The 12,510-nt window shown below is 45.3% G+C and overlaps 1 protein-coding gene across 1 annotated transcript in view; it reads right to left on the reverse strand.

Annotated features, from left to right (window-relative positions):
* Positions 1-12,510, reverse strand: part of FNDC5 (fibronectin type III domain containing 5) — a 48,595-nt gene that overhangs the window by 12,541 nt on the left and 23,544 nt on the right. Inside the window, exons 2-4 of the mRNA XM_063140028.1 lie at positions 9,476-9,591; positions 3,536-3,734; positions 1,632-1,724 (exon numbers count right to left, since the gene is read on the reverse strand). Of these exons, the coding sequence (XP_062996098.1) occupies positions 1,632-1,724; positions 3,536-3,734; positions 9,476-9,591 (408 nt within the window). The remainder of the gene's footprint in view (positions 1-1,631; positions 1,725-3,535; positions 3,735-9,475; positions 9,592-12,510) is intronic.

Below are 12,510 nucleotides of genomic sequence, written 5' to 3' on the forward strand. Positions count from 1 at the left end.
TTTTGCACTTGATTTGTGAGTTTTGCCTTCTTAGAATTTTGGCCAGGCACTTTGGAGAATTCCCATTTGCCAGGTGATTGACAGGCATCTGATGAGACAAATAAGGGCAAAAAGGTCACGTGGCCTTTGGGACGATGCACTTGTTGTTGCACTTATTTCAGTTCCTCTCCAGTCCCATCCACAGGAAACAAGTTAGATAACAGCACATTAAAAACAAAACAAAATCTGGATGAGTGGGAGCTGCACTAAAAATGTTGACTTTCTAATCATCTCCGCACTTTACTTCAGCTTTTCCCAAACTGATGCCTTCCGGATATGTTAGACTAGCACTCCCAGTGCCCTTGGCTAAAAGGATTCTGAAAGTGTTACTCAAACACATCTGGAGAGAACCAGTTTGGAGAAGGCTCCTCCATCACACCTACTTTTTTTTTTAAATCCAGTTTTCATCTGCGGTTTCCCCCTCCATTTCCTTAGTGAGTCAAGGGCTGGACACTTTCAAGTCTGTGCGTTGTTGCGTTCTGTGCGCTGTTGCGCAGGGAGGGGAAATAATCCAGACTTTCCCCGCTCCAAAAAGAAACGAAACATGGAGAGGAAGAGGCTAAATGAGTGCAGGATGTGGACGAGGTCATGTGACTGCCGGGCTGCAAAACCGCATACCAGGCATGGCGAGTGATGGAGCTCTTACTGTGATCAAGGCTAAATACACATCACTGAATTTATGGTCAATCCTTCCTGTTTACCCCTCCATCCTTTTCCCTCTCCCTTCCTTGGCTGTCTTTCCTGGACTGGAAGCTCCTTGGAGGCAGGGATCTGTCATCTTGCACTTGGAAAAACACCAAGCAAATGTGCACAATCTCTTGAAGTTTGCATAATTTATTTTATACAGTTTATTCTAGTTTGCTAGGTGTGGTGCAGGAGTAGCTTTGTACGGCACTTGAAACCTCACCCTGGCCTCTGGTGATTTTATTCCGCCCCGCCCCTCTGGCTTTGGAGACTCCCAACAGACAGCGCTCCCACACTTTCAAGTATATCTTTGCAGCTATAAAGCCTAGAAACCTCCCTCCCTCACCCCTCTCTCTCTTTTGCAAAGTCAAAACTAAACTCAGAAAGCAGAATTCTGCAGCTTTCTACTGTCACAGAATTGTGGAATGCACATAACTTCCCTGATTACATAGCACCACTTTAAATATGCAAGGTGTCCCTGAGTGCAGACCAGGCATTTGGCCCCAATGAAGCTGAATCCTGATGAGTATACTCATGATGGCAGGAATTTGGCAAGGGAAATACCCATGCGTTACACAGCTCACTACTAGCTCACCCCCATACTGTTCTCTAGTTCCTTGGAATGCAAGAGCAAGGAGAATCCTTCCTAAGACCGAATACACATCAGACCAGCCTCCTCCAACCTGATGCTCTCCAGATGTTTTGGACTTCAATTCCCCTCAGCCCCAGCCAGCATGGCCAATGGTCACCCAAAACATCTGGAAGGCCTCAAGTTGGGGAAGGTTGCATCAGACATTGTGTGAAAGCTGCGTACATCCTTGAGATCACCGTGTGCACAAAATTATCCGAGTCAAAGACCGGAGATGAGCCGCCTTGACTTCTGCAGGCATGCAAGGACTCCCACTGACCTGCCCACATGAACAAGACCACAACAATGATGAGGATCTCCCCGGCTCGCAGCTGCTGATTTTTCTCTCCCATCTCCTTCATCGTCACCTCATCTGCACAGGGAGGGAGACGGAGAAAGACAGCCAACGTTAGCTCCATTTCCAACCCACTCTCACTGGGTTTTGGCACCATGAGCATGGGCTGAACAGAAGATTTCCATATGGCGTGAGCATGCACCCCAAAACCTCCTATGACATTGCAGCCGGTTCTTAGGTGGTTTTCCATTTGCATGGCTAGCTCAACACACCAGGGCAGACAAGACCATTTTGTTGCTTCTAGTGTGGCCTTCATTAATTTATCCAGCTCACCTTTACACTTGGCTTTCTCCCTCTATATGGTACCCATGTGCTGTTTCCCATTTCATGCTTTCCACTTAACACCTCCCATGATGCAGTAGGCCTCCCCCAGGCAGCAGGAAGCCAACAATAGGTGATGCACATTGTTCCTTTATTATATTGTTAATGTTTTATGAACCAATGCTGTAGTTGTTTTTTAAGTGTGTTGCTCATGAAATGTGTTAGCTACCCAGAGCTTTTCTACTTGAGGCTGTTAATCGCTGTATCTACTTTCAGTTTTGTCACAGAATTGAGATCTGAGCTCTACACAAAGAGCTTTCCTTTCCTGCTTTTCTGCTACATAACCTCTAGGTGGAGCTGTGCTGTAGTGGAATAGCTCAAAAACACAAGTAGAAACAATACAATCAAAAATAATACCCCATTTTCCCCGTTCTGAAAAAAACCAAAAAACCGGGAAAGTGCTCTGAAAAAACAGAAGTGAAACTGGAGGATCACAACATCATCTACACAGCCTTTCATCTCAGTAATCAATGTTGTGTGTGTGTGTGTGTGTGTATGCGTACACATGTGTGCGTGCATTCAGACTGACACAGATCCATGTAGAATGGCACAATTTGGCAGCAAAACGTTGTGGGCCAGCCTTGCCTCTGTACCTAAAGATATACTATTGGAGGACTTCCTTTGCAAGTTTATTATTTCAAAAAAAAAGACTCCCAGTCTGCTTGGCGGTTCTTGCCTTTTCTTGCTCGGCACCAAGGAGACATTTCTCATTAGCCTTGGCCCCCAAGAGACCATGCCGCCCGTCTGCCTGCCTCTTCAGCTTCCCTTTCAACACCTTTCATAGGCTTCTTTTCTCCCTCTGGGAGTGGAGAAGTGGGTTGCCCAGCACGTGCTGCTCTTCTCACCCTTTTGTGGCAAACCACACTTGCCAGCCTGAATGTTTTCTTCTGTGCTCGGCCCAGGAGCCCGCTGTCTTGCTGTGCCCTTGGGCGGCCTCTCCCCTGTGCTTCCTTCTGTTCTCCTGCTCTCCCACCCACCAAATTGCTCTTTGCAAGCTTGGCACCGTGGTGAGTGGCTCACCCACCTGGCCCTTCCACATGCAGAGCCCCCACCGGGCCAAATGCAGCAGAGCAGCCCAAGAGGTGCCTGATGAACCTCAGGATACAAAAAGAAGAGGCGTCTTAAGCACCCAGCAAGCCACAAAGCACGGCTGATAAATTCGGTGGCAGATGTTGCCAAGTCCTCCTTTAGAGGTTTCATTGCAGTCACCCCTTCTATTGGAATGAGGACCCTTCTTTGACCGACCTAGGCCAGCTGCAGGATTTGTCAGGCCCTTGAGGAAGCAGCCCTGGCGAGCATCCTCCACCTGGAAGAGGCAGGAGGAACCAAAGGCGAGCCATTCTCTCATGCCTTCCTGGCTGCTCCATCCAAAGTGACCACCAAGGTGGCTTGGTTGGGCTCCTTGAGGCCCCTGGACATGCCCAGGCTCCCACCCTCTGGAGCCAGCCCTGCACCCACCACCACCATTGCCACTGGCGCCTCCTCTGCACAGCCTCCTTCCTGCTTGCCTTTGTTTTTGGAAGCCAGTTTCTCAGCCTCCCGGGGGGTCTTGAAGTGGACGGGCTCACTGGCCGGACTCTGCCCTTGGATGCTGATGGACTGCACATGCACGATGTACTCAGTGTCCTCCTCCAGGTCCCAGAGGGAGCACGAGCGGGTGGTGGTGTTCACCTCCTGGATGAAACGCAACATCCGTACATCTTTCTTCTGCAGGGAGAGGGGGCAGAGAAACACACATACATCTGCCAAGCGCCACACTCAGGAGGATGGCAACAGGCCCATGGCGTTAAACCTCGGTCTACCCCACAGCACAAGAAGGGGGAGCCCACATTTTAGAGTAAAGGGACACATGGAGATGTGCTAAATCATCCATCTCCCTCCACCGATAGCCTCCCTGCATTCTTCCCCCACCCCGGCCTCGGCACTTGATACTGGGGGTGCTTCCGGAAAACATTTTTATGGCACCATGACAGCGCGGAACTGAAATGAGTATGCTTCAAAAACCTCTCCTCAAAATTCTCCTTGGTGGAGATGGCAAAACTTACAGCAATAATCAGAGAAAAGTCAACATCTACCTTTAGAACTGAATGGAAACCTCTTATAGACTTTTTGCAGGATCTAGAAAACAATTACCGTATTTCTTCGATTCTAAGACGCACTTTTCCCCCCATATAAACATCTCTAAAAACAGGGTGCGTCTTAGAATCGCGGGTGCGTTTATTATTTCTTAGAATCAAAGCTTTTTTGTATTGGTGGTACTGAAATTAGTGTGCGTCTTACAATCGATGGCATCTTAGAATCGAAGAAATACGGGTATTTGTTTATCTGTGGATTCAACGTATAAGAAGAAAATTCTAAGACCAAAGAAACAGGAATTTTGAATTTTGTAATTATAGAGCAAGGGAAAATATGGTTACTTATTTTTGCAGTAGAGGAAATCGGAAAGCCATCTTAATTTTGTATGTTTTCTTTGTGTTTTGTGTTTTTTAGTCTTCTTTTGTATTGTGTGTTTGTTAGTTTGTTGTTAAAATAATAAAAATAAAGAGTAAAAAAAATCTCCTTTGCATGTATTAATGATGAATATTATCCTGGTATTTTCTGGATGTGCAGGTATTTGCAGATGTTACCTGAATGTTTGATGTTCAGCTTCACAACTTTACATCCAAAGTTTCTGCAACAGCATTCAACTTTGTAGGAGAACAGGGTAAGCAGCATCAGTCAAGATTTGAAAACTTCTGAGTTAAGTGGTTGGTGTTTGGCAATATTTGACAGCTGAGCAGCAGAAACGTAAAAAGCTTTGGCAGGTGACTTGCAACAGAATTGTGTAAGTTTTATATCAACGGCATTCAATCATGAAACCAACCCAAACGGTCACATTTTTATTCTACAATTCAGAAGTCAAATTGCATAATATGAGGTTCAAAATATGAAAATTCACCAGATTTTGAAATGTTATCAGAATTTCTTTTCAGCTCTACTATAAAATCGAATCCTCGCCAGAATGGGGCTTCTACTATGACTGAATATACCCTTATTCAGTCAAAGCATAAACCAAAGCCCTAAGCCTAACAACAAGCAAGTGAGCACAAGATCCAATTTCTGCACCATGGTGGCTGCCCAAAATATCTGAGCTGAATCAAGCATGCCAAGAAAACATTTGCTTTCATGCTAATTTTTTTTTAAAAAAAAAACTGCTCATAGAACAAGTTTCTAGATTTTAGAAGTCTGACAAAAGAATGACAGAATGGATTGAGGGAAGGGAAATTAAAGAATGGATAGGCACTGTTAATCAACTTCTGTTTTTGGACTTCTTTTCTGGGTTCTGGGGTGCAGTGGACAAGGAAAAGGCCCACAAAGCCTGGACTTCCTTTGAGCTGGAGTACAAATACCATGATGGTTTTCCTCTACTTTGCTGGAAACAGGGGCCTTACCTAGACCTATCGATCTAGTGGGATGTAGGGGTGAAGATCTCGCAATATTTTTATCAAGAGATCTCCCGCTCTGTTCACACACGGCACGCAACGACTTCAGAGGACTTCAGAGCCCGCCATTTTGATTTTTTTTCTTAAAGGAGAAGATGCGCACGAGTGCTCGTGAGCAAAAGGTACACTTTTTTAAAAAAAATATTTTCCCCACTCACCCCACCCCACCCTCAATGGGCACAGTGCTCCTGAGGAGCTCTGCACCCTGTGCACGGGTCCCGGCTCCTCATGAGGAACCGGGACAAACCGCGACGCCCAGCCACACGTTCTGCAGTCTCGGGCTCAGCCCATGGAAAAACTGGGCTTAAAGGGTAGGGCGAGATCCCGGGGCAAGGGAGGGATCATCCCTCCCTGATCCCGGGATTCCCTGTGCATCATGCGAACACACAGGGACGATCCTGGGGATTGCCCCGGGGTTTTGCTCCGTTTAGCTAAGGCCAAAGAGTGACTGAGAAAAGGTAACAGTGCAACCTTGAGGACAATATGCAGGGCCCCAGTGCCTTAAACATGGAAGTGTGAAGGGTACAGTAAAGCATGGATGCGCCTTTCATCAGGGCTCCATGAAGGCTAGCGACTCCTTGGAAGATAACACACAGTACCTGGAATGTGCCTCCGTCCAATTAAAAGAGAGATCAAAAATAAGAGCTTCTCTCCGAACTGCCCTTGCCTGGATTTGGAACGCACAAAGAACTAATTAGGGTAATGAATAGAAAAGGAGCAGGGGGGGAGAGTAGTGTCAAGAGATTTTTTTAAAAAAACGGGATAAAACCCATTTAACTTTGTCTCTTCCCATTTTTCTTTATTGTTTTATGGCTCTTCTCTCACAACTACGTTGAAATCTAAACCTTCTGCCATAGCAGGCTTTTCTTTGGAAAGAACAGATGGGTGGATTTGATTTTAAATCATCTCTTACAAACCTTTCAAAATTAGCATTTAATAGTAGCCAGTATTATTTTGCTTTTGTTTGTTTGTTTGTTTTGGGAGTAAGGGCAGGATTTCGCTTCTGCTGTTATGACCCTAGTTCCTTATAGGGGTTGTTTATTTCTTTGTTTACATTTTCATGCCTTGTGAAGGATCTATGGTTTTGACTCAGGTTTCTTTTGACTCTATTTTACCTTCTTTTACTTTTGAATTCCTGGGGGCCAGCATTGACCCTTTCACTTACTTTACACTAGAGAATAATTTTAATTGTGTTTTTAAATTTTATTTCAATGCTTAAAGCTAAAGACTTCTCATGCTAACTAACTAAAAGGTCATGCTAACTATTTAAAAGACAGATTTGGTGTGTTTGTCAGGGTCACTTGGAACAAGGAAGGAAGTTTGAGGTGCAAATATTTATTATTCTTGGTTTCTGATAAGGAGGTCTGGAGTACAGCAGACCTCAATTAAAAAATGGCAACAAAGATGTTACCGGATTTTTTGGTCTAGTAATTAATCAATGTTGTTGTTTATTCGTTCAGTCATTTCCGACTCTTCGTGACTTCATGGACCAGCCCATGCCAGAGCTTTCTGTCGGCTGTCGCCACCCCTAGCTCCCCCAAGGTCAAGTCTGTCACCTCCAGAATATCATCCATCCATCTTGTCCTTGGTCAGCCCCTCTTCCTTTTGCCTTCCACTTTCCCTAGCATCAGCCTCTTCTCCAGGGTATCCTGTCTTCTCATTATGTGGCCAAAGTACTTCAGTTTTGCCTTTAGTACCATTCCCTCAAGTGAGCAGTCTGGCTTTATTTCCTGGAGTATGGACTGGTTTGATCTTCTTGCAGTCCAAGGCACTCTCAGAATTTTCCTCCAACACCACAGTTCAAAAGCTACCATAAAGACAGTTATAAAAGAATTAAGGGCACATTTAGACAGGGCACATTTAGACAGAAAGAAGTCCTAAAACTCCCAGCATTCCCCAGTCAGCCATATTGGGAATGGCAGGAGTTTTTTTTTCTGTCCGAACATAGGATTGTGCCCTAAATTAGCTGGGCTGGAAAACATGCTAGACCAAGTTAGGGCTTAGTATTTCATATGATTTCTCTTATATTAAATTTGCCACATATGCCTTAATTAGTTAAGGAGTCTCGCTGCCCAGGTTCCACCATCTGCTGGAGAAGATGGGCAATGGGGAGAGCAGAGGCTCCTACCAGAAGCACCTCCCGAGGTTTCTTCCAGACGAACAAGCGGATATCGACCGTGTCTTTGGAGCCTTGTCTGCGTCGGAGGAGGCTTTCACGGCGAAAGCAGGGAAGACGGCCAAGAAGGGGGTGACTCTGGTGATGCTTAAGTCAAGTGAAACCATTTTGTTTGATGACAGGGATGATGATAATTATTATTTTTGTGAACCGCCCAGAGAGCTCCGGCTATTGGGCGATATAGAAATGTAATAATTAATAAATAAATAAATAAATTGTATATGTCATTAATTCTTTTATAACTGTCTTTATGGTAGCTTTTGAACTGTGGTGTTGGAGGAAAATTCTGAGAGTGCCTTGGACTGCAAGAAGATCAAACCAGTCCATACTCCAGGAAATAAAGCCAGACTGCTCACTTGAGGGAATGGTATTAAAGGCAAAACTGAAGTACTTTGGCCACATAATGAGAAGACAGGATACCCTGGAGAAGAGGCTGATGCTAGCGAAAGTGGAAGGCAAAAGGAAGAGGGGCCGACCAAGGGCAAGATGGATGGATGATATTCTGGAGGTGACAGACTTGACCTTGGGGGAGCTAGGGGTGGCAACGGCCGACAGAAATCTCTGGCGTGGGCTGGTCCATGAAGTCACGAAGAGTTGGAAGCGACTGAATGAATAAACAACACAACATGGTAGTTATAAAATGTATTGTTTGTTTTATAACATGTTTTCACTGTTTTTTTCATGAATATCTATATCTTTTCAACACCAGAGTTGCTATTTAAATGTATTTTAAATTGAGTTCATTTTTTGGTGTGGTTCTGCTTAATGGCCACTCTCCATATGCTCACCACAGCAAATTAAAATAGAGGAATTCAGAACTTATTTTTCCAGCACCAGGGAAAAGTAGAAACCGGTGGGCATCAGAGCTCATTTCTGGACACAGTTTAGACCGTGTTGCTACATTGCATTATTTGAGAGAAAGCTAAAGTTCTCCTCCTCAATTCCCTTACGTATTTCCCCAGAAAATCCCATATCTGTGAATCCACTTAATCTCCTTGTTTGTATGTCAGATCGAGACTGGATACCTGCAAGCTCTTTTCAATGGTTTTAGTTTTTGTGACCCGCCCAGGGAGCTTCAGCTGTTGGGCGGTATAGAAATGCAATAAATCATCATCATCAGTTTTATTTTTGTACAGCACCTAGCAGATTTTAGGCACTCGAGGAGGAGGAGGAGGAGGAGGAGGAGGAGGAGGAGGAGGAGGAGGAAGAGGATGACAATTCTCTCTCAATATGCCAGTTTCTGAGCCTTTGGTGACCCAGAATCAGGCCCCAAGGCTAAGCCATGTTGTCTGAGCCTTGTGATAGAGGCAAAAACCTAGATTATCTGGCCACCACCAGAAAGGACACTTTCTGAGAGGAGAGGGGCCTCTGCTGCCACCCCCACCCCTACCCAAAGGCTTCAGGCTGTGGGGAGAAGGAAGCAGTCTCTCCACCACCCATCCACCCCACACAGAAAAAAATGAGCAGGGTTCAAGAAGATGAAAGAGAGGAGGGGTCAAAGCCGAATTTCATGGTTGTGATGTTTTTGTTACCTTCTCCTCAGAGCCTGGAGGGCAGGCTTGATTTGGGGAAAACAGGGGGTTAAGGCCAGGCTCAGAAAAAGAAGCTGTCCTACCCCCCACCTTTCCCCTAATTCTAGCTGTCCTAGAATTAAGGGAAAGGTGCATGGGTAGGGCTGTCCAGGCTTTGGATGAGGCTGATAGGGTAACATCCTGTTCTGCCCTGAGAGACCAGGACCAAGCAGAGATGAGAATGGCCAGGAGCTGAGAAGGGGCAGCAGGAAGCCCTACCTGCTGGGAAATGGCGAATCCAATGACCACTTCCTCTTCCAGGACATCCCAGGTCACCACAGCTGAGTTGGCCTTCAGGAGTTTGACAGTGACGTTGACCGGAGCGGAGGGGCTGTCTGCAAAGAGGCAGAAAGAGGGAACAGGGGACAGCCAGTAGAGAAGATGTCTACCATGGGAGAGGCGGGCAGGAAGCTCTATGTCACACAAGGCACAATCAGCTTATGGAATTCACAGCCACAATGCACTGTGATGGGCGCTCACTTAGACAACTTGGAGAACAGCTGGAGGCAAATTCAGAGATGCCAGGTCCAGCAGTGGCAAGAGGCATTCCAATGAAAAGGAACCTTTGTGTTCAGAGGCAGGGACCTCTGCCTAGTGGTAGCAGCTGGTGACACCCCCCCCAAATTGGGGGTGAACCCCACTCACCAAGAAACCAAGCCATTCCTACAACACCGTCCCTCAGACTCACCTACCCAAAGCTCTGCTCAGCCCAGCGCTGGCCATGGAAGCCCTTATTACAACCCTGAAGATCTAAACACGACAAACCATGTTGAGAGGAAATGTTCTGTTTATGTCTTTGTTACGTTTATACAGCTCAAGGCTCCATGCTTCCTTCTCCATCCACCCCCTTTATGTTCACAATAGGTAGGTGAGGCTGAGAGACAAGTCAGCTGGTGAACCTCATGGCTGGGTGAGGATAGGAACCTGAGTTCTCCCCAGTCCAGCACTCTAACCACTACACCACACTGCCTTTCGAGTGTGCCTCTGAATACCAAATGCTAGTAGCAAACTACAGGGGATGGATATCACCTTTGTGCCCTACCTGGTGGCTTTCCAGTGACTGATCACCGATGGAGCTGGACAAGACAGACTTTAGTTTGACCCAGCAGGGATTTGGTTGTTCTTGATTTGTGCAGCGGCTGCACCCAATTATCACTCCTCTGCCCCATATATATGAACACATTTTCTCACTTTAACAATTCATTTTCTTATCAATCCCCCTTAAAAGGATTCCCCCTTCCAATGTTTAAATCCCCCTTGCAAATTCATTGCCCACCAGATCCCACCTTCCAAAAGCCCATCCCCTCCAGATTCCCTCAAATTAACCTTCCCTTCTGTTCCTACCCCAAATGTCCCCAAGAGCTAGCCCAAACTAAAACATTTGTCCTTCTCTGCACCCCAAGGAAGACAAATCCCCATTTTCCTCTTTCCTTGCTCATGCCATCTCGCCTTCATGCCATGTCTTCGAGGCTCATGCCACCTGTCTAGTGCCTCTGTTCCCTCACTGGCCACTTAAAGGGAAGGGATTCAGCGAACAAAAGCGCACGATTAAGAAGGGCAAAGGACAACTGAGTTACGCCCCAACCAGCGCCCCCCACCCACCCCCATGAGGGACCAAGCTGCCACTTGCTGCACCAGCCCTCCTCCATGACAGAAAAACAGGGCAGGTGTTGCCATGCAGGCTTGGCCCTTGGGGAACCCAAGATACACCAGCCCAACGTATCTATTTACTTATAAAGGTCCCATACAAAGGATGGATGCTTCAGTGTTGCCATAAAAATAAAAATACATCACACACACACACAGGACAAAGGAGAACATGGGTGTATAAAACTGCACATGCTAATAAATTAGCTGCTAATTTGTATGCATAAATGCAAATCTAAAAGTAATAACTATCATTTTAATTAATTTATTTATTTATTTATTACATTTTTATACCGCCCAATAGCCGAAGCTCTCTGGGCGGTTCACAAAAATTAAAACCATTATAAAACAACCAACAGGTTAAAAACACAAATACAAAATACAGTATAAAAAAGCACAACCAGGATAAAACCACGCAGCAAAATTGATATAAGGTTAAAATACAGAGTTAAAACAGTATAATTTAAATTTAAGTTAAAATTAAGTGTTAAAATACTGAGTGAATAAAAAGCTGGTGACGAAAGGAGTACAATGTAGGCGCCAGGCGGACCTCTCTGGGGAGCTCATTCCACAACCGGGGTGCCACAGCGGAGAAAGCCCTCCTCCTAGTAGCCACCTGCCTCACTTCCTTTGGCAGGGGCTCACGGAGAAGGGCCCCTGTAGATGATCTTAAGGTCCGGGTAGGTATTTTAACAGAAACAGAACCACATCTCTTACCATAGGTAAGAAGAAATCTTTTCACTCACTCACTCACTAATTACAATCAGTATTTCAAGAATTATATTAGAGTAAGATATTTAGGCTACAATCCTATACCTACTTACCTGGAAGTAAGCCCCATTGAATCCATCAGAGAAGATTGAGCTGTTAGTTCCTACTGTATGACCAAACAGTGTCTAAAAGACAAGCTGGTAGATTTTATCTATTTAGCCCAGTAATGTTTGCAAGAATCTCAGCTACTGGCAGGCACCAGGTGGTCCACCAAAAATTGGCCAGTGGTCCCTTATCTACCTTTAGCTCATCACTGTTATTGTTCATATCTACACTTTTGGATTCAGAAGTATACAAAGTTCTATCTTTGATTCACTTTTGAAAAGTAATTATATCACTAATTATAGGATGAACAGAAGTCCATTTGGCCACAGCTGTCTCATCACTGCCTTGAATGTCAGCACTTGTCTTTAAAAAGAAATAATCGTGATTATGACTTCTCTGAACAGACCACAAGATGGACCCATCCGGTTTGGCAGCTGTACATTTGCCAGGCAAGTCACAGCTATGCTCTGAGCATACTTGTCCTTGTAGTTTAAAACAGGTGGGAGATATCTTGCATATATTATTATATATTGTCCTCTGTATAATGTGCTAAGGAGTGGGGTGGGCAAGACGTGGCAATAGGCCACATATGGTAAGGTGACCATATGAAAAGGGGGACAGGGCTCCTGTAGCTTTAACAGTTGTATTGAAAAGGGAATTTCTGCAGGTGTCATTTGTATATATGGGGAACCTGGTGAAATTCCCTCTTCATCACAACAGTTAAAGCTGCAGGTGCCCTGCCTTCTTTTAAAATGGTCACTCTAGTATAGCTCCTGCACCTTTAACTGTGG

This window comes from Elgaria multicarinata, chromosome 13, assembly GCF_023053635.1.
Source record: "Elgaria multicarinata webbii isolate HBS135686 ecotype San Diego chromosome 13, rElgMul1.1.pri, whole genome shotgun sequence".
Classification (NCBI taxonomy): domain Eukaryota; kingdom Metazoa; phylum Chordata; class Lepidosauria; order Squamata; family Anguidae; genus Elgaria; species Elgaria multicarinata.